General features: G+C 44.2%; 1 protein-coding gene across 3 annotated transcripts in view; it reads left to right on the top strand.

The window, feature by feature from the left end:
- Window positions 1-21,609, top strand: part of TMEM131 (transmembrane protein 131) — a 177,921-nt gene that overhangs the window by 155,074 nt on the left and 1,238 nt on the right. For 2 of the 3 annotated variants that reach the window (XM_019716511.2, XM_074332565.1), the window contains exons 33-40: window positions 1,001-1,128; window positions 5,728-5,852; window positions 6,049-6,198; window positions 12,576-12,741; window positions 13,841-13,962; window positions 14,065-14,161; window positions 14,997-15,094; window positions 15,828-15,988. In XM_019716511.2, the coding sequence (XP_019572070.2) occupies window positions 1,001-1,128; window positions 5,728-5,852; window positions 6,049-6,198; window positions 12,576-12,741; window positions 13,841-13,962; window positions 14,065-14,161; window positions 14,997-15,094; window positions 15,828-15,988 (1,047 nt within the window). The remainder of the gene's footprint in view (window positions 1-1,000; window positions 1,129-5,727; window positions 5,853-6,048; window positions 6,199-12,575; window positions 12,742-13,840; window positions 13,963-14,064; window positions 14,162-14,996; window positions 15,095-15,827; window positions 15,989-21,609) is intronic. The other variant, XM_019716512.2, reaches the window with a different exon arrangement.

The raw sequence follows: 21,609 nt of genomic DNA, 5'->3' as shown, positions 1-21,609 counted from the left end.
CTCACAGTCTGCAGAGTTCTTGATGAGTCAGGTGTTTAGGAAGTGCTTCTGGGATGATTGAGAACAGTCACACAAGTGTGTGGGCAGGAGGGTGTTCTGGTCCTTTCTCTGGTTATTTGCTCCTGATAGTCAGTAGGCGGACCGGGTGTGGCCTGCAAAGTCCAGGCGGCCTCGACCCCACCCTGGAGCTGGGCACTACTGGGCCAATGCTGACTCCCCCTCATCCACGCTGTCCCTTGCGCTGGGCACGTCCCCCTCCTGGGCCCCTGGTTAGTCTCAGTGCATCCTTGAATGCAGCTGCTCTGATGATCCGATGCGGAAGCAGTGGTTTTCATTCCAGTCTGTCATGTTCGTGGTCCCACTGCACATGAGCAGTACACCGCTCCACCTGACATGCCCCACGCAGGCCCAGCAGTGCCTGCATGGACACATGCCCCGTCCCGGAGACAAGGCCGCTGGCCCGTGCTTGGCCGCCGGCCGCTGCAGTGTCTAATGACTGAAGACGCCCGCATGCGGCCTCTGGACCTGCCGGCCGTGCACCAGACACAGCAGTTGGCCACCGGGGGAGCAGCACAGCTGTCAGATGCAGTGTCGGGGGGCCTGTCAGTGCAGCCCACAGTCGAGCCAGGAGAGACAGCTCAGGTCTGAGCACTGTGCCCTCAGCGTGGGTTGCCCTTATGCTCTAGATCAGGGATGTTGCCAGTGTGTGACTTGATGTTGTGTCCCAACTGGACTTTTCCTGTAAAAAGACTTAAAAATAAGGAGCCTCGGATGTGGGTACAAGTTAAAGTGACACTCTTTATAACTCAGACTCACAAAACACCATTAGAATAAGTCAAAGGCTGAAAAACTGACAGAACCATAATACTTCAGATAGATTAGGAGAAAGCAGCTTATCATGTTTGTATGTATGGCTGTATAACTGCTACAGTCTTCAGATAGGACTGTATCAGTCATTTTTATTACTCCTTCCCAGCAATTAAGTGTACATTTTTTACAGGAGACAGAAAAGCAAAAGGGAAGACAAGCCATGCCCGAAAAACATGAAAATGAAATGTCTCAAGTGAAGCAAAAAAGCAAAAAACTCTTGAATGTTAAGAAAGAAATCCCAACAGATGTGAAACCCAGGTGAGAAAAAGAAGTGGGCGCAGAGAAATGAGGTGTGTAAAAGCGTTACCGGTGGAAACTGGGCAGTGGTTTTGCTTGCTTGGTCTTGGGGGTTTGCAGCAAAAGCCTGTATTATGGCACATTCCTCTTGGGTTTTTCTGATGCCTGCTGTCCAGCAATGAGGGCCAGCCATGTGCTTCTGACGTCGGGCACATAAAAGGCAGAGGTAACACCTTGTGAAAATGTAGGAGGAATATTCGGGTTGGTCATTCATCCCCCGGCAGGGAGCTATTTCAGGTCTGCACAAGGGGCGACTGCGATGGTTTTGTCACAGGAGCAGAACTAAGCTCAGACCGCTCTGACCCTGCTTTTGGGCCCAGAGCCCCTGGGATTCTGGGCCATCAACTTGGAAGAATCTGTGCTTAAGTAGTCAAGGCTGGTTTTACCCATCAGCCAAGTCTGCCGTGAAATAGTCCATGCTGGGCATCGGCCCAGGAGGTCACAGGAATGAGGTCTAAAGTAATAAAGGAAGACTGCATGTTCGTAATCATTAGCACTGGCCTTAGAACGCTTATTCTGGGACTCGTACTTGAGCTTTGCAAAAGCGCTGCTAGCCTAGACTATCTGCTTACAAGCAAGCAGAGCCAGTCTGTTCTGTAGAACCGAACACTAGTAAGAAGTTAGTGATTACTGCAGTGAAAGTTCACCTTGTCCCTGAACTTAGAAATAACACAGCGTATGGCAGTGATTAATAATGCAGTGACTAAAATTTACTCTTTTGTGCAAATTGTTGGTTTGAGTGACCCAGTCCCACAATTTTTTGAGAACAATCTGACCCAGTTAGAAGGAATGTCACGTGGAGTCACGGTTGACACCTTGGAATGCTCCTGAAAGAAATCAACCTGAGGCACTAAATGGTGCTGATATTCTGACATCCCAGGTCGAGAATAAATCTCGCTAGCAGTGACGAATTCTTCTTCTAGGCCTCTTTCAGGTTTAGATGGTTAGTCGGGTATTTTAAAATAAATAAGGCTGAAAATCCAAATTATGAAAAACCCTAGTTTTTACATAGAGATCTTATGCGAATAGACCATCCTGCGATAATTTTCATGATCATAACTTTAAAAACCAAGCTTCTAAGAATTATCTCACCAAAACCATTCCACAGATGACTTTCACCAAATCTGCTTTGTTTATTAGCCTCGATGCCTGAACTCAGTACCTGGGACATGATATTTTCAAAACAGCTACTACATGTTAATCTCACCCTCACCCATCTTTCACTGACTTCTGTTGTGTTCTGAGTTTTTATTTAACAAGTTGATCATTAGATTTGATTTTTTAAAGTTTATAGAAGACTTCACTGGAGTGCCACTAACCTTGCCAGGGTTTTAGTTCTCTGGTAAACCTCAAGGTAGAGTGGCCACTTCTCCCACCAGTTCAAGGGACAGTTACAGTGACAACTCATGCTCTCTTGATATGTCGTTACCAGAAGACAATTCAAGCAGTATGCTCTAAATTATCTTTAAATTCTCTTTATAACTGGAGAAATCCATATGTAACCTTAGTCTTCTAACTTCCATTATGTAACCTCTTAAACTCACAGATCTTGTGTTTTGTTTTTCTGAATTCACGGATAAAGATAAAAGTATTGAGTCAGAATTCATTAGTATTTCAATCAAATACGGAGTTAAACAAATAGAGACCTTTTTTTGTTTGTTTTTTAATAATCAGCAAGGTGGCCTCTCTGAATAAAGCCATTCCCTGTCTACACTGAGTTAGGATGGTAAATGCCTTGTGCTGTCATTCAGGTACAGGCACTGCTGGTTCTGGCATTAGTGACATTTGAAATGCCTGTCACCTAACAAGAAGTGCTTTCAGTATGTTACTATATGACGCCACATATCTGAAGAAAAAATCTGCACATGTTTAAAAAAAGATATCATTATACTATCACTTTCTTTTGGAAGCTTTATCAGACTGGGAATAAATTTTTATCTTTTTACCAGTTAGCCAAAAAGCTGATCTTCTAATATTCATTAAACCTGTGGGCTCAGTTCACATTTGCTTTATCAAAAATTAGTTTTTAAATATTATCAGTATTGGCATGTTATGTTATATCATCATGAGGCCAGAAGACCCAAACCCTTAAACACTGAAGCATTCATTTTCTGTGAGTCACTGGTGATGAAGCCTGGGGACACCTCAGTCTCCCTCCGTGCAGCCCTCCTGTCAGACTCCCAAGAAAGGGCTTCACAGAAAGCGCGTCCTAGGAGTGGGAAGCACGGGGCTGCCACAGCGGAGATGGGCTGTGTCCATTCTCCCCGCATCAGCACAGACGTGGGCCTGTGGGCCTCCAGAAGGCTGGCAGGTGTGTCGGGACACAGAGTGACAGGACTTGCGCACAGCCAGCGGGGGCCCCGGGAGCCCTGGCTTAGGACACCAGCTGTCTGTTGGTCCTTTGTTTTCTGTTTGTTTATCACCATTTTACGTTTTCCTAACTTAGATGTAATGATCTGAAGTAAGCAGAATGTTTAGTAGATAACTGTGCTCTGAGCATCTGCTGGTACAGCAGCCCCAGCTCGACCGTGGGCGCCACACTGCACACTTCCTCCAGACCCGTCCGCACAGGGAGTGCCCTAGCCTGGTCCTCAGCTCTCAGCCTCCTGCTGCCCCGGAGGGGCCTCTAGCGGGTGCTGCCTGAGTCCAAATAAAGCATCTGAAGGACCTTTCTGCGTTTCCCTTTTAGTAAGAATCACTTAAATTAAGTCGGCTCTTATCCATTTCTTCAGAAGCCTTAAAACAGGTTTCTTAATAATAGAGATTATTTGGCTTAATTTAGGAAGGTGTGAATCAGCAAAAATAAAATAGTTGTCTAGGCACCTTTTTTCTTAAAAACCAATTCATCTTACAGTGGCCCAGAGTTATGCTTTGTATAAATGGACAGCCCCTATCCTCGACACTTAACAAATGACTTAAAAATAACTCACCCACCACCACCAGAGGGCTGAGTGTCTGTATCATGGGAGTTTTTGTGTGTTTTATAAAGATGAAGTTTTCAAATAACCCTGTCCATCAGAAGTGGGAGAAGGAGGAAAGATTTATAAACCTGTAGCATTAATAGTCACCCACAAATAGTGGATTTTTTTCATATCAGTTTGTTATCCTGTCTTAAAATTCTTATTTGGGTTAAACCAAGATCCTTTGAATTTTTGCTTAGCCCTTCTACTAATTCCAAATATAATGCCTATTCATGATAGAAAATTTGTGAAATATAGAGAAACACAAGAATGAAAAGAAAATGACTTTTGACCTAGTACTTTATAAATTGTTTGTATATAGTCTCTGTTCAAATACATTTACTGTTTATGAGATCATACTTTCCATGTTCTATGATCTGCTTTTGGGGTGGGGGCTGGGTGTCATTGGATCTGGAAAGTTTGAACTACTCTGACCTTTGAAATCTGGTGTGAATTAGTCGCCTTCTAGGAGTGAGAACTTGGGGCGACAACAGCAGGATGATGATGGGGTACATAAAGAATGTGAAGGATGGGGCTGGGAGGCCTGAGTGGGGTGTTTAGAGGGTTGGGGACAGAAAGTGCAATAAGGTGGAAAATGCCAGACACACATCATCTTAAACATCCACGTCAGATTTTTCATGAAAAGCAAGCTGTCAGCTGAGCCTTGAACTGACAGCCTTCCAGCCCTCACCATGAACATGGTGGTCACTGATGAGTTTTGGAAGAATTCTCGGAAGGGTCCAGGGTTCTGAGAAAATGCCCTTCCTGGATCAGCTTCACTTAGCTCCTGAGATGTACACCAGTGCATTACAGAAGCACTTTGTTAAGAATGTCCGTGTGGCCAGTGTAGTCCCATTGTGGACACGCTGCCTTACTTGGGCCACCTGCCCAGTCCATTTCTCCAGGGGAGGGCTTCTCTCCCAGCAGACGTTACAGTTTTCTTCCTCAGGCAATGGAAGCTTCAAGCAGCCCAGCACACCTCCCATCTCAGCTGACAGGAAGTTCAGAGCCGATTAATTATCCTAGTTACACATGTGTATGATGTTAAGCTGACCACTGAATCTTCTCAAAATAAATAATAAAAGTAATATATAAATTTTGCCTAGGGATAACCATGAGTTCCAGAATAAAAAGTAACGTTCATCTGTCCCCACTCACCCTGGACAAGTCCTGCAGTCCTGCTCTGTAGTGGATTTTTATAGGTAACCCAGGAACTCAGCCTGGTTTGGTCCCCAGTTTCTACGACAAAAATGTGTTCAGAGTTCTGACTAGCAGAAGCTTGACATTGGTAAGCCTGAGCTCTTTTGGCACCTCTGTATTGAAGAACCCCACCAGTGGTCTAAATCCCAAAGGGCGGGTGTGTGCTGCGGCCCTGCACGTTACCTGCACAGGTGCTTTGGCCATCATATTTGTTGTCTGCTCCTGCCAGGCTGAGCCTCCTGGGGAGCCTCAGCCGGTGCTGAGTCAGGACAGGCCGGCAATGCCCCGGGAAGCCAGCTTAGGAAAACACAAAGCTGAAATTGTAGCACGGCCAGTGCCCCTACTCTCTGCTCCAAAAGAAGGGCATGAACTTTAATTTCCCTCCGCGCTTATCTTTCAGTTGTTTAGAGCTGCCGTACCCATCCCCACTGGAAAGTAAACCACGGAGAAACCTCCCAACCAAGATCCCTCTCCCAACTGCATTGACGAGCGGCTCCAAACCGCGGGGTTCCCAGAAGACAAAAGGTACTTTCTTCTTGATCCTACAGATGCTGCCGTGATTGGTTCTATCGGCGTTGTTAGTTTGTCAGTTACCAGTCGTCAGTCGTGGTTAGTCATGTAAAGGTGGCAGCCGTCTTCTCGTCCTCGGTGGAAGGTCCCGTGAAGCAACCTGAAGAAGGGAACTACCCTGTTAACAACTTCTTTTTCTGGTTCTGTGCAGGTCCACATAAGTTAGTGGAGACCAGGCCGCCTGCCCTAGCCAAGTTCCTCCCAGGAAGTCAAGAACTAGGCAGCACCAGCAGCTCCGAGGGTGAAAAAGACTCCCCACCACCAGAGTGGGACTCTGTGCCAGTCCACAGACCCGGCAGCTGTAAGTGTGGGGACCGGGGCCACCCCGGGCAGGATAGCTCTGCAGGGACATCTTGCTTTCAAAGGAAACTCAGTATCTGGTTTGCTGGAGCCAGCTTGTACTAGTAGCAAAAGCCCGTTGTTAACCAGGCTGCCCGTTGTTGAACTGTTGGAATGTAATTGGCTGTAGTGAGAGTGTACACCAGAGGAACAGCAACGATTCACAGCGGGGCTTTGGGTGCCCGGACGCTGGTGCCCCAGCACTCTACTGCCCAGGGTCCCAAATGGGAAAGCCTGTTTGGAGCGAGGGATCATCCAGAAAACAACCCTTACCTGCCTCGTTCCTTACACTTACTGTATAGTTGTTTCTATAAACATCAACTTACTCTCAACTTCCCCACGTCTCTTCCATAAACCACCTACATGAAGGTTTCATTATTTTCTCCTCACTTGCTTCTTGACCTTGTTTTTTGGATTTCACCTGCAATAAATCATGATAGCAGCCCAGTTTAGTAAAATAAGGTAGAGGTCCTCGCCCAAGAGAAGACAACAGAGATGAGTGCAGGGAGCCAGGGTCCCGAAGGCAGGACTCGGGGTGCAGAGGGGGCCCAAGGGCAACACTTGGGGTGCAGGGGGGTCTGAGGGCAGGACTCGGGGTGCAGAAGGGGGCCCGAGGGCAGGACTCGGGGTGCAGGGGGGCCCAAGGGCAGGACTTGGGGTGCAGGGGGGTCTGAGGGCAGGACTCGGGGTGTAGAGGGGGCCACCTTAGGACTGGCTGGCCTGCACCCACTGCACTGTTAGACTTACGCATACTTGGCCTGTTTGCACCAAAGGTAAAATCAAGGTTTAACAACAGGATTCTCTGCAGTGAGGGGATTTACATGAAGATGAGTAATTGAAGCCTCATTAAGGTGGATGGAAGCAAAGGACTTAGAAATTCCTGTGAGGGCCACAGGTGTGGGCAGTTCATGAGGGGGATGGGTCACTTGTGGGGCTGTGGGGAGGTCAGAGAAGGTGTCGTACAAGAGGTAGCGAGGGAAGTGTCAGGGCCTTCGTATAAATAATGGCCCAACCTTGTAGCTGTGGTGTCAGGTAGGCACACTGCTGGGAGGCTTGCACGGAGGGCCAGGGGTGGAGAGATTGAGCAGGCCTCAGACAGGCGTTTAGGATGGGCCTGAGCTTGGGTGTCAGGTCAGCAAACAGCAGAGCACATGAAGGAAGGGGTTGGCCACATCAGGAGTGAGAGTAGGTGGGGGCGACGAGGACAGTCAGAGACAACTCCTGAGGCAGGTACAGGTGGCTCTCAAGCTGGGGCTTGGCGGTGTCAACAGTCAAGGACGGGTAGCCTTACCTAGGCCCTGAGACCTGGGGTCTGGGGAGAAGCTGCTGGTACGGGAGAGGAGAGAATCACAAGGCAGCCCCCTTCAGTCTGGAAGTGAGAGAACAGACTCCTCAAGGACATCGGAGTAGAGCAGGCAGTCCTCTCTGTAGGCAGAACTTGCGTGGGGCATGAAAGGCCACTGGCAGGGGACCGGGAAATGCACAAAGCTGGGCAGGGATGAGAAACGAGGGCAGTGGAACTGGGTAGCTGTGCCAGGATTAACTGAGTGAGTGGGCCGCCTCAAATATGGGAACCTGTGGAGACTGAGTTCACAGAGGCCTGCACCGTTTTTTTATGCTTCTGTGGATTACAGTAGCTGGACCAGCTCCAAGGTACACATGGTAGACATGCAAAGTGATGTCTTTTTTCAAAATATTCTTAACAATTTTTTATTTTTAAATTACAGTTGACCTACAATATATTAGTTTCAGGTGTACAACATAGTGATTAGATGTTTATATGCCTTACGAAGTGAGTACCCCAATTAATCTGATATCCCCTAACACCATACATAGTTACTACCGTCTTATTGATTATATTCCTTACACTGTACTTTCCATCCCGGTGACTGTTTTGTAACTGCCAGCTTTTATTTTTTAATCCCTTCCCCTTTCTCACCCAGCCCCCAACACCCCTCCCACTTGGTAACCATCAGTTTGTTCTCTGTATCTATGACTTTGTTTCTGTTTTATTTTGTTCTTTAAATTCCACATATAAGTGAAATCATATGGTGGTATTTATCTTTCTCTGTATGGCTTGGTTCACTCAGTATAATACCCTCTAGATCCATCCATGTTGTTGCAGATGGTAAAATTTCATTCTTTTTTATGGCCAAGTAATATTCCAGTATATATATGTGCCATTTCTTCTTTATTGATTCGTCTACTGATGGACATTTAAGTAGCTTCCATTGTTTGGCTATTGTAAATAATGCTGCAGTGAACACAGGGGTGCATATGACGTCTGACAAAGTTGCGAACTTGCTGCAACGATGTTGCTAACCTTTTGCTATCAGAGGGATTATTCATTATGAATTTGTACCAACTGAACAAACAGTTAACCAAGTTTACTGTTTGGAAGTGCTGGAAAGGCTGCATGTAAAAGTTAGACGACCTGAACTTTTTGCCAACAATTCATGGTTCTTGTACCAGCTCACATGGCACTGTCTGTGAGGGAGTTTTTAGCCAGTAAACAAGTAACTATTGGAACACCCTCCCTACCCACCTGATCTGGGTCCCAATGACTTCTTTCTTTACCCGAAGATAAAGGAAATATTAAAAGGAAGACATTTTGGTGACATTCAGGACATCAAGGGTAGTACGACAGTAGCTCTGATGGCCATTCCAGAAAATACAACAGTTCTGATGGCCATTCCAGAAAATACAACAGTTCTGATGGCCATTCCAGAAAAAGAGTTCCAAAATTGCTTTGAAGGGTGGACTAGGCACTGGCGTTGGTACATAGCTTCCCAAGGGGAGTACTTCCAAGGTGACCATAGTGATATTCAGCAGTGAGGTATGTAGCACTTTTTCTAGGATGAGTTCATGAACTTAATTGTCCGATCTTGTATGTCTTTTTGAATTAGTGTTTTTAGATTTCTTCAGATATAAACCCAAAAGTGGAATTGCTGGGTCATAAGGTAGTTGTATTTTTAATTTTTTGAGGACCTTCCATACTGTTTTCCACAGTGGCTGCACCAATTTGCAATCACCAGCAGTGCACGAGGGATCCCTTTTCTCCACATCCTCGCCAACACTTGTTTGTTGATTTTTTGATGATGACCATCCTGACAGGTGTGAAGTGGTATCTCTTTGTGGTTTTTATTTGCATTTCTCTGATGACTCGTGACATTGAGTATCTTTTCATGTCTGTTGGCCATCTGTATATCCTCTTTGGAGAAAGGTCTATTCAAGTCTTCTGCCCATTTTTAAATCGGATTCTTTTATTGATGTTAAGTTGTATGAGTTCTTTATATATTTTGTCTTTAACCCCTTCTCGGATGTATCATTGGTGAATATCTTCTCCCATTCAGTAGGTTAATGGTTTCCTTCACTGTGTAAAAACTTTTTAGTTTGATGTCATCCCAATTTCTTTATTTTGTTTGTTTTCTTTGCAAGAGGAGATACATCCAAAAAAAATTTACTAAGAACAATGTTTAAGAGTTTCCTGCCCATGTTTTCTTCTAGGAGTTTTATGGTTTTGGGTCTTACACTTAAGTCTGTAATCCATTTTGAGTACATTCTTGTATGTGATATAAAAAAAATGGTCCAGTTTCATATTTTTGCATGTATTTTGCAGTTTTCCCAGCACCATTTGTTGAAGAGACAGTCTTTACCCCATTTCATATTCTTGCCTTCCTTGTCATAGGTTAATTGACCATGGGTTTATTTCTGGGCTCTCTGTTCCATTGATCTGTCTGTTTTTAATGTTAGCACTATGCTGTTTTAATTTCTGTAGTCTTGTAGTGTAATTTGATATCAGAGAGGTAATACCTCCAACTTTGTTCTTCTTTCTCAAGATTGCTGTGGCTCTTCAGGGTCTTTTGTGGTTGCATATAAATTCTAGGATTGTTTGTTCTAGTTCTGTGAAAAGTGCCACTGGTATTTTGATAGGGATTGCATTGAATCTGTAGATTGCTTTGGGTAGTGTGGACATTTTAATGATGTTAATTCTTCCTATCCATGAGTATGGTATAGCCTTTATTTGTATCTCCTTCACTTTCTTTCTTCAATGCCATGTAGTTTTCTGAGTACAGATCTTTTGTCTCATCCAGTTCTAGGTATTTTATTAAATTCATTCCTAGATATTTTACTCTCTTTGATGCTATTATAAATGGGATTGTTTTCTTAATTTCTCCTTCTGATAGTTTGTTATTAGTGTATAAAAACGCAACTGATTTCTGAGTATTAACTTTGTATCCTGCTACTTTTAGAACTGATAAATGAATTCATTATAGTTTTTTGTGGAATCTTTAGGGTTCTCTCTGTATAGTATATCATATGCAAATAATGACAGTTTTGCATCTTCCTTTCCAATTTAGATGCCTTTTATTTCTTTTTCTCGTCTGACTGCTGTGGCTAGGACTTCCAATACTGTGTTGAATTAAAGTGGTGAAAGTAGACATGCTTGTTTTGTTCCTGATCTTAAGGAGAACGCTTTTAGCTTTTCCCCGTTGAGCATGATGTTAGCTGTAGGTTTGTCATATATGGCCTTTATTATGTTGAGATATGTTCTATCTCACCACTTTCCTTAGAGTTTTTATCATAAGTGGATGTTGGATTTTGCCCAATGCCTTTTCTGCATCTGTTCTTACTATTACATCTTTTTATCCTTCATTTTGTCCATGTCATGTATCATGGTAACTTATTTGCAGATATTGAACTAATCTTGTCTCCTGTTAAGAAACCCCACTTGATCGTGGTGTATGACCTTTTCAATGTATTGCTGAATTCAGTCTGCTAATATTTTGTTGAGGATTTTTGCATCTATGTTCATCAGGGACATTGACCTATAATTTTCTTTTTTTGTGGTGTCTTTGTCTGATTTTGGTATGAGGGTAATGCTGTCCTCGTAAAAGGAGTTTGGGAGCCTTCCCTCCTTTTCAGTTATTTGGAATAGTTTAATAAGGATAGGTATTAATACCTCTTTGAATGTTTGGTAAAATTCACCTGTGAAGCCGTCTGGTCCAGGACTTTTGTGTTTTGGGAGTTTTTGGATTACTGATTCCATTTCCTTGGTAGTTATCAGTCTGTTCATATTTTCTGTTTTTTCTGATTGTCTTAAAAGATTGTATGTTTCCAGGAATTTATCCATTCTTCCAGGTTGTCCAATTTGTTGGCATATAATTGCTCGTAGTATTTTCTTATAATCCTTTGTATTTCTGTGGTGTCAGTCATCCCTTCTCTTTCATTTCTGATTTTTATTTGGGTCCTCTCTCAATTTTTCTTGATGAGTATGGTTATAAATTCCATGTTTCCCCAAAAATAAGACCTAGCCGGGCCATCAGCACTAATGCATATTTTGGAGCAAAACATATAAGACTTAATCTTGTATTGTGTTATGTTATATTAATCATATTATATTACATTACATTACATTACATTATATTATATTGTATTATATTATACTATATTATATTATATATTATACCCCGTCTTATATTAAAATAAAACTGGGTCTTATATTAATTTTTGCTCCAAAAGACTCATTAGAGCTAATGGTCCAGCTGGGTCTTACTTTCAGGGAAACACAGTTTTATCTTTTCAGAGTACTAGCTCTTGGTTTTATTGATCTTTTCTATTGTTTTTTAGACTCTATTTTGTTTATTTCTGGTCTGATCTTGTTCCTTCCTTCTACTCACTTTAGGCTTGTTCTTTTTTTAGTTCTAATTTAGTTGTAATTTTGATGTGGTCATAGGAGGAGGTGAACGTGGCATTTACCTAATGTGCATCTTGACACACGTGTTTCTGTTTAGTGAGTGCAGAAAAAATATCTCATAACACTAGAATTTTTTCTTTAAAAAATTTTTAGAACAGCTGTGTAGACGTTACCCTAAAGGGCAACAGGACTATATTAAGAGTTTGTATCCTTGTAAACCAGGTATGCCAGAGCACAAGGTATTACGTGGCAAACTTGGGGATGTATTGCCCAGGGCTCTGCACCTGCCACAGGTGTGAACGTGTGTGGAAGCACAGAGACTTGCAGTCCCACATATGATTTCCCTGCCTATCCCTGAGAGACACAGGACACAGGGAAGAAGAGCAGACCTGTCCAAGAGATCTTGCACACACAGCAGAGCAGTGGGCCCCGCCGGTGATTCCGGGAGGACCCCATAATGCAGACAGAAGCTGCTCCCCTAGTTTTCTTTCAGCCTTTGAACAGAACGCACATAAAAGGTTGAATTTTGCTTTTCTGTGGAGGCTCTTGTGTTCTGTATGGTATCAAGCAGAACACCGAACGGAACTGATTTTGGAGAGTGAAATACCACGTTAATGAGATCTTTTATTTTTACTTTCCAGCTACCGATAGTCTTTATAAACTTTCTCTGCAAACCCTCAACGCAGACATTTTCTTAAAACAACGCCAGACCTCGCCGACACCCGCCTCTCCATCCCCGCCCGCCGCACCCTGCCCGCTCACGTCCCGCAGCAGCTACAGCAGCATCGTCAACAGCAGCTCCAGCAGGTAGGCCCCCAGTCACTTCCTGTTCCTCGAACAGGTAAGTGACCAGAAGCCTGGGGCTGCCTCCCATTGAACTTAAACGCTCAGTGGCCACGGACTGCTGTCCTGTCTCGCTCCTGCGTCTGCTGCTGACAGTTGTTCGGCCTTTCACCTGGTGTCAGTTCCCCCTAAATGCCTCCATGTTGGTGCCCGACCCCAGCAGCACCCCCTTTCCTCCCTTAGCTTCTGTCCCCATGGACTGGAAATGCATGATCTGACTTATTAGAATTAGGTTCTCAGTCACGAGTCAGCGGCACACTCAGCAGTAAGTGGAGTGTACAGGCGAGGTCCTGGGAGGCTCAGGGATGGGTTGATGGCATTTGTTTGGACCTTACGGCAGTTTAGCTCAGTTACCAAGGCAGGGTCTGGAACAGGACTGCTGCCGTGGCGGTGCTGCCATGGTGACATGCCACACCAGTCGGGACACGTCAACCAGCACTGCTCACTGGGGGCACAGCCACACGTGTGTGTATCTGACTTGTAGAGTATGATCACCGCAGCGACGACTGTGACCACATGCGGCACTGTTCTCAGCACCACACAGCTGTCACGGCATCTCATCCTCCCAGCAAGGGCGCGTTAGGGACTGTCACCACCCCTGCTCTGCACATGAGGAGGTGTCCCTGCCTGGTTTTGAACTCTTGCCAGAAGACGCAGCAGCTGCTGAGGCTAGGGCAGGCCACCCGGAACTGCTTAGCCTGTGCTGAGGGGAGGCGGCTTTCTAAGGACGGCTTCACCGTGTGTTGTCCCCTGCCAGGCACTCATGTTCTCCTTGTTCACTGCCTAGTGGCCCCCTTTCCTAGTGCTCCTCTAAAACAGCTTTCCAGTCCTGGTCTCTTTAGTGGCCTTGTATTTTCTTACCCCCCACCCCCGACCTTCCCTCTGCCCCATCTGACTGCACAGTTGGAGGTCCCAGAGCATTTCCATGGGCCAGCCACAGTGCAGGTGCTGGCTGCTTGGGCTCAACCATGTGGGAGCCACAGCCCTAAGACAAGTGTGCCCCAGGCCTCCAAGGGCAGTGCTGACAAGGAATGAGTTGTTCTCTGTTCCCCTTTTCCTTCAGTGACCCTAAAACCAAGCATCCAAATGGAAGCAAACACAAATTGGCAAAAGCAGCCTCGCTCCCCGGCAAGAATGGCAACCCCACTTTTGCTGCAGTCACGGCCGGGTACGACAAGAGCCCGGGTGAGTGCCCTGGTGTCACAGCCTTTCCCAGCGGGACTGTGGGCATGGTGGACTTACCTTGGGCCTGATTGCCTTTGATTGATTCAGAGTCCATTGTTACAGGTGGGAATGGCTTCACTAAAGTTTCTTCAAACAAAACAGACTTTGCCAGCAGCCTTGGCATCTCACACACTCCTGTTGACAGCGACGGCTCAGACAGGTACAGTAGACCATTCCAACCCAACAGAAATGGAGAGGCTTCTCAGGTCAGGTTGGCACCTTCCATCCCGTACCCACATTTCAGGCATGTTCTTCCCTAGATTAAAGTCGGCATTTGTCAGAAGTGGTCCAGGCCTCTGGGAGCACCTGGCAGTTGGTGGAAGCAGGCAGCCCGGTTGCTCTCTGACAGCGGAAAGCACACAACACACCTCACCCAGCACACAGCGACAGTCGTGTTCCCGTTTTAAATCAGTTCTCATTCTCCGTTACCTTGACCTCCTGTAAGAAAGGATGGCGTCTGGTCATTAGAAACACAAGAACAAAAATGTATTTGAGAGGAAGGAAATTTGAGCTAATAGTAGACAATTTATAGTAAATTATTGGCCGTGCCACTTTGTTGACCCAGAGCCCCTGTGGTGGGCATGGTGGCGTGTGAGTGCCTCGCTTCACCTTCCCAGATACATAACAAGTCATAATAGACTGTCAGGAAGCAGAGACCCAGTTGTACCTGCTCAGCGCTAAAAAATTAAATGAGTCCTGGATTTGAAATAGTTTAATCTTCCATTACCAAAAAGTAAACATAAGGAAAAAAGCTCTTTTTACTGTAAAACTTACTTTGCACAGGCTCTTGGCTTGTGATAAGACACTCTGGAACTCTCTGTGCCTTAACCCTCTATGGTAGAGAAGCTATTTCCCAGTTCTCCCCTCTGTCTTGGTGTTTAATGTTTGAGTAACCCCAGTTGAAGCAGCACCTCCAGTTTGTGAAGCCATACTTAATGGACCTGTTTCTGCTAACTCTCATACATTTTATTGCATTTTCTTCTTGTAACTTTTAGCTCGGGTTTGTGGAGTCCTGTCAGCAACCCCAGCAGCCCTGACTTCACACCCCTCAATTCATTCTCCGCCTTTGGGAATTCTTTCAACCTAACCGGTGGTGAGTGTTTAACACTAGACCTATAACTAATAAGCCTGTGGCTAAAGAAGGGAGGAAGATGATGTCTAGTTTTGTGTGTGGAGAAACACGCTGAGATAGAGAAGCGGGCATGATTGTTGTGGACCAGACATTTCTAAAAGATACATGTCTTTGTACTTGCAATCAGGCACCAGTAGACATAAGATATGTGGGCTGACCTCGGGGAAGCAGGTCTGTTCTTGCTGTGCTGGGTGGCTGGTGGGCCCAGCAAGAGCCTGTGGGAAGGGTCCCCTCCCAGCCTAGAGGTGCAGGGAACAGGCTCAGTGCTATGTGAGTCCTGCTCGGTGTGTGCTTCACAACACTCATTTAAGAGCTTCAAGAAAGGATTGTGTGCCTGAAAGGTGACTCCTGGCTGTGCTGGGGCTCCTTACTTTTCCTTGCTGGCCAGAATTAGAGGCATTAGCATTAGCTGTAATCATAATGTTAACGCTGAGGGATGTTTGCATTTGATGTCACCCAGTGAGAGGTTTGGGCGAAGTATTCAAAGCATGTGTCGTGTGCTTGAGTTCTGGGGAACTTCCCCAGTGCCCCACCCCCCAACCCCCGCCCCAGTGTGGTGGGAACTGACAAAGTAGTTGTGATGGCTCCAAGTGTGCGGAGGTCAAATAAGTGCCACTGAGGGAATGCCCCATCCTCTCCTAGGTGAGCACGGCAAAATAAAATACGGACTTGATAATTGTGTCCTTATTTTCAGAAGTTTTCAGCAAACTTGGATTATCTCGATCATGCAATCAGACCTCCCAGAGGAGCTGGAATGAGTTTAGTAGTGGCCCTTCATACTTGTGGGACTCTCCAGTGACGGATCCCAGTCCTTCCTGGCCAGCCAGTTCCGGCTCTCCCACCCACACGGCCACAGTGAGTACTCTGGGCTCACTCGTCTTGACTGCCACTGGCAGTTATTAACAAATAGCAGTATCAGTTTGGAACGGGTGGCTTAGTACTGTTATTGCTGTGTACTTGCTGTGTCTCTGTATCTGCCAAAGTGACTCATGAGTATTCTTCAGAGAGTTACAGTCAAGAACTTAGGGGAAGAGGAGGCTTCCAGTCAAGATGGCAGAGTAGGTGAACACTGTGCTCACCAGGTCCCACGACCACATCAGAATTAACTAAATGATAGAACAGCCATCATTGAGACCACCTCAAGTCTAGCTGAACAGAAGTCCTATAACTAAGCACATACAGAAGAAGCCACATGGAGACTGGTAGGTGGGGCAGGGACACTCCCCCAACCCCACACTGAGCACCCCAGCCCTGGACTCCAGTGCTGGGAAGAGGAAACCCCCACAACACCTGGCTGTGCAAACCAGCAGGGATTGCATCCCTGAGAGACAAAGAGCTGCTAGAAACCAAGACTGCTCTTAAAGGGCCTGCGCTCAGACTCACGCACTCTAAGTCCCAGCTCTGGGGCAGCAGCTCTAAAGGCACCAGGGACATACGGGGAGGAACTTAATTGAATAGCTTTGGGAAGAGGGATGAAGGACCAAGGTTCATGGCAGCTGTCTCCAGGGACAGAGCTGCTGGTTCATGACATTGTTCCTTTGTTGAACTCTCCCCCTACCCAGCCAACCCTGCGCAGGTGGGCGCCAGATCTGAGCTCTTTATTAACCTGGCTAACATGCTTTGCCCCACCCTGATGATGCCCTGAGACCCCACCCTACTCACCACAAAACAAAACCTCTTGCAGGGGCTCCTCCACACAAGTGCCCTGCCTCAGTTTGCACTGCAGACTTTCCTAAAATCTCTGAAAGGTCCACAAACCCCAAAGAAGCAGCAGCTGGCCTCAGTGTGCCCAGTGCCTCTTGCTAAGCAGCCCTAAGCCTGGCACAAATGGAGACCAGTCTCAACTTACATTGCAACGCCCATCGGGGGTCTCAGGCTGGCATAAACAGCTGCCAGCCTTGACTTGAAACACAGCCTCAATTAAGTAGCCACAAACCAGGCACAAGTGGCAGATGGTCTCTGCTCATATCGAGGTGCCCACCAAACAGTCCCAAGCTGGACACAAGTGGCAGCTGGCCTCAGTTTGCAGAATAGACTCCCAAGCGCCTCCAAGCCCAACACAAGCAGCAACCAACCACAGGTCACTTTGTAGGTCCTACTACGTGGCCCCAAGGCAGGTTCAAGAGGCTCCAGACCCAACACATCTGGTGGTCAGCTTCAGACCACAGAGACCACCACCCAACCAGCTCCATAAGTAACACACCCAAAGGGTGCATTCGGCTGGCACCACAGCCTGGTAAAGCAACTCCTTCTCTGGGGTCAGCCCCCAGACAACAGCTTCTCCACTGTAGACACATCCAGCCCTCACAGTCAGTCAGCCTGAGGGTCAATCCCACTGATAAGCCAACAGCAATCAAGGCTCATCTACACCAGGAGAGCACACAACCCACACATAGGACACACCTGGAGCTCAGGAAACCAGGGAGACTGCACCACTGGGCCCCACGGGACACCTACTATATGAGGCCAATCTGCCATGACCAGGAAATGTAGCAGATCTACTTAATACATAGAAACAAACACAGGGAGTAGGCCACAGTGAGACAAAGAAATATGTCCCTGATGAAAGAGCTTCCAGGAAAACTCGAGAAAAAGAACTAAAAATGGAGGCAAGCAGTCTTCCAGATGCCGAATTCAAAACACCGGTTATAAGGTTGCTTAGTGAACTTAGGGGAAAAATAGATTGAACTCAGGGACAACTTCAACAAACACATAGAAGACATGAAAAAGAACCAGTCAGAAGTGAAGAATACAATCAGTGAAATAAATGCAATAGAAGGAATCAACAGCACATTACATGATGAATGATCTGGAAGGCAAGGTAGCAGGAAACACCCAATTAGAACAGCAAAAAGAAAAACAGAATTTTTAAAATGAGGATCATTTAAGGGGCCTCATCAAGTGTGCCAACATTTGTATATAGAGATACCAGAAGGAGAAGAGAGAGAACAAGGGATTGAAAACCTATTTGAAGAAATAATGACAGAAAACTTCCCTAACCTGGCAAAGCGAATAGACATACAAGCCCAGGAAGCACAGAGAGTCCCAAACAAGATGAACCCAAACAGGCCCACAACAAGATACATCACAATTAAAATGCCAAAGTTTAAAGACAAAGAAAGAATCTTAAAAGCAACAAGAGAAAAGCAGTTACTTACAAAGAAGCTCCCGTAAGACTGTCAGCTGATTTCCCAACAGAAACTTCGCAGGCCAGAAAGGATTGGCATAAAATATTCAAGCGATGAAAAGCAAGGACCTACGACCAAGATTACTCTATCCAGCAAAGCTGATCATTTAGAATTGAAGGACAGATAAAGAGATTCCCAGAGAAGAAAAAGCTAAAGGAGTTCATCACAACCAAACCAGTATTAGAAGAAATGTTAAAGAGACTGCATTAAGAAGAAAATATCAAAAATATGAATAAGAAAATATAGGAAAGAAAAAAATTCTCAAGACAAAGGCAAACATTTAAAAGCAATGGATGAACCAATTATAAAGCTAGTACAAAGATTTAATGACAGAAGTAGAAAGATATGTGTAATTACAATAACATCTTAAGGGATACACACAAATAATGACACAAACTTGGAACGGTGAATAAAAATTGTAGTGATTATAGAATGTGTGTGAACATAAGTGACCATCAACTTAAAATACACTGATATAAAATAGCTTAGTATATAGGAAGCACATGGTAACCACAAAGCAAAAATTTACAAGAGATATACAAGAAATAAAGAGTAAAGGAATCTAAAACATAACACTATAGAAAGTTATCAATATACAAAAGAAGATAGCAAGAAAGTAACAGAACTACAAAAACAGAAAACAATTGATAAAATGGCAATAACTACATACCTATAAATAATTAATTTAAATGTAAATGGACTAAAGTGAGCAGAAGGAAGGAAATAAGATCAGAGCAGAAATAAATGAAATAGAATCTAAAAGAATTGAAAACATCAATGAAACCAAGAGCAGATTCTTTGCAAAGATAAAATTGATAAACCTTTATCCAGACTCATCAAGAAAAAAGAGAGGACCCAAATAAAATCAGAAATGAAAGTGACAACTGACAGAAATACAAAGAATTATAAGAAAATACGAGCAAGTATATGCCAACAAAGTGGACAACCTGGAGGAAATGGATATATATTCCTAGAAACATACAATCTTCTGAGACTGAATCAGGAGGAAACAATATCTGAACAGACTGATAACTACTAACAAAATGGAATCGGTAATCAAAAAACTCCCAACAAATAAAAGTCCTGGACCAGACGGCTTCACAGGTGAATTTTACCAAACATTCAAAGAGGTATTAATACCTATCCTTATTAAACTATTCCAAATAACTGAAAAGGAGGGAAGGCTCCCAAACTCCTTTTACGAGGACAGCATTACCCTCATACCAAAATCAGACAAAGACACCACAAAAAAAGAAAATTATAGGTCAATGTCCCTGATGAACATAGATGCAAAAATCCTCAACAAAATATTAGACTGAATTCAGCAATACATTAAAAAGGTCATACACCACGATCAAGTGGGATTTCTTAACAGGAGACAAGGTTAGTTCAATATCTGCAAATAAGTTAACGTGATACATGACATGGACAAAATGAAGGATAAAAAAGAAATAATTATATGAACAGAAAAGGCATTTGGCAAAATCCAACATCCATTTATGATAAAAACTCTAAGGAAAGTGGTGAGAGAGAACATATCTCAACATAATAAAGGCCATATATGACAAACCCGCAGGTAACATCATACTCAACGGGGAAAAGCTAAAAGCGTTCTCCTTAAGATCAGGAACAAAACAAGCATGTCCATTTTCACCACTTTAATTCAACACAGTATTGGAAGTCCTAGCCACAGTAATCAGATGAGAAAAAGAATTAAAAGTATCCTAATTGGAAAGGAAGAAATAAAGCTGCCATTATTTGCAAATGGCATGCTACTATATAGAGAGAACCCTAAGAGTACCACCAAAAAAAAAAAAAAAAACTGTTAGAACTAATAAATGAATTCAGTAAAGTAGCAGTATACAAAATTAATATTCAGAAATCAGTTGCATTTGTATACACCAATAATGAACTATCAGAAAGACAAATTAAGAAAACAATCCCATTTACAATAGCATCAGAAAGAATAAAATACCTACGAATGAATTTAACCCAGGAGATAAAAGATCTGTACTTGGAAAAGTATAAGACATTAAAGGAAAAAATTGAAGAAAAAGAAATAAATGGAAGCATATACTGGGCTCATGGATAGGAAGAATTAACATGGTTAAAATGTCCATAGTGCCCAAAACAATCTATACTTGTAGATTCCGTGCAATTCCTTTCAAAATACCAGTGGCATTTTTCACAGAACTAGAATAAACAATCCTAGAATTTATATGAAACCACAAAAGACCCTGAAGAGCCACAGCAATCTTGAGAAAGGAAAACAAAGTTGGAGGTGTCACACTACCTGATATCAAACTATACTACAAGGCTGTAGGAATCAAAACAGCATGGTACTGGTATAAAAACAGACACATAGATCAATAGAACAGAATAGAGAGCCCAGAAATAAACCCAGGCCTGTATGGCCCTTTAATCTATGTAAAGAAGGCAAGAATATACAATGGGGTAAAGACAGTCTCTTCAGTAAATGATGTTGGGAAGCCTGGACAGGTAGATGAAAAAATGAAACTGGACCACCTTCTTACACCATATACAAGAATGAACTCAAAATGGATTAAAGACTTAAATGCAAGACCTTAAACTATAAAACTAGAAGAAAACGCAGGCAGTAGACAGAGACTCTCTGACATTGCTCTTAGTGATAGTTTTTCAATATGTCCACTCTTGCATGGAAAACACGTGAAAAAATAAACAAATGGGACTACATCAAACTAAAAAGATTTTGCACAGCAAAAGTGCGGTCATCGGCCCAGCTTAAGTTCTACCATGTCCAAGGCGGGCTGAATGCAGCCCCTCAGGCCCAACAGAAGCTGCAATCGGGAGGAGGGGTAGGAGGGGAGCAGGGCGGGGAGCACCGCTTTTGTTTCTGAGAAGCACCTATGTTCTTTGCCTAAGCTTTCTAATGTGCATTTGTTTGCTTTCAGCTAAATGTTTCTGTGAAAAGCATGCATGCTCCAGAAAAATATTCTTACCAAGTGAAGTGATCACTGGCTTCAGCTTTCACAAAATTATGACAAAGATATCGTCGGACTGTAATTATTTCTTCATTCTCAGGAAACTAAATTAGATAAGCAAGGTTTAACGGTACTAGTTTTAACTTCATACGTGTAGACTCCAAAGTTTGTCTCCATCTGTAAGCATTTGACTTGTCTTAAAAGCATCTCATCCTTAAAACAGCTCCAGGCTGCACAGGCCCCACTGTTCCAGTCTGCCACAGAGGGACCGGCTGTCATGGCTGTCGGCTGGGACTCTATTGACAGGGACAGGCACGGCTGGATT

The sequence above is a fragment of the Rhinolophus sinicus genome, linkage group LG05 (assembly GCF_036562045.2).
Source record: "Rhinolophus sinicus isolate RSC01 linkage group LG05, ASM3656204v1, whole genome shotgun sequence".
In the NCBI taxonomy this organism is placed as follows: Eukaryota; Metazoa; Chordata; class Mammalia; order Chiroptera; family Rhinolophidae; genus Rhinolophus; species Rhinolophus sinicus.
This window is presented reverse-complemented; position numbering and strand designations above follow the sequence as displayed.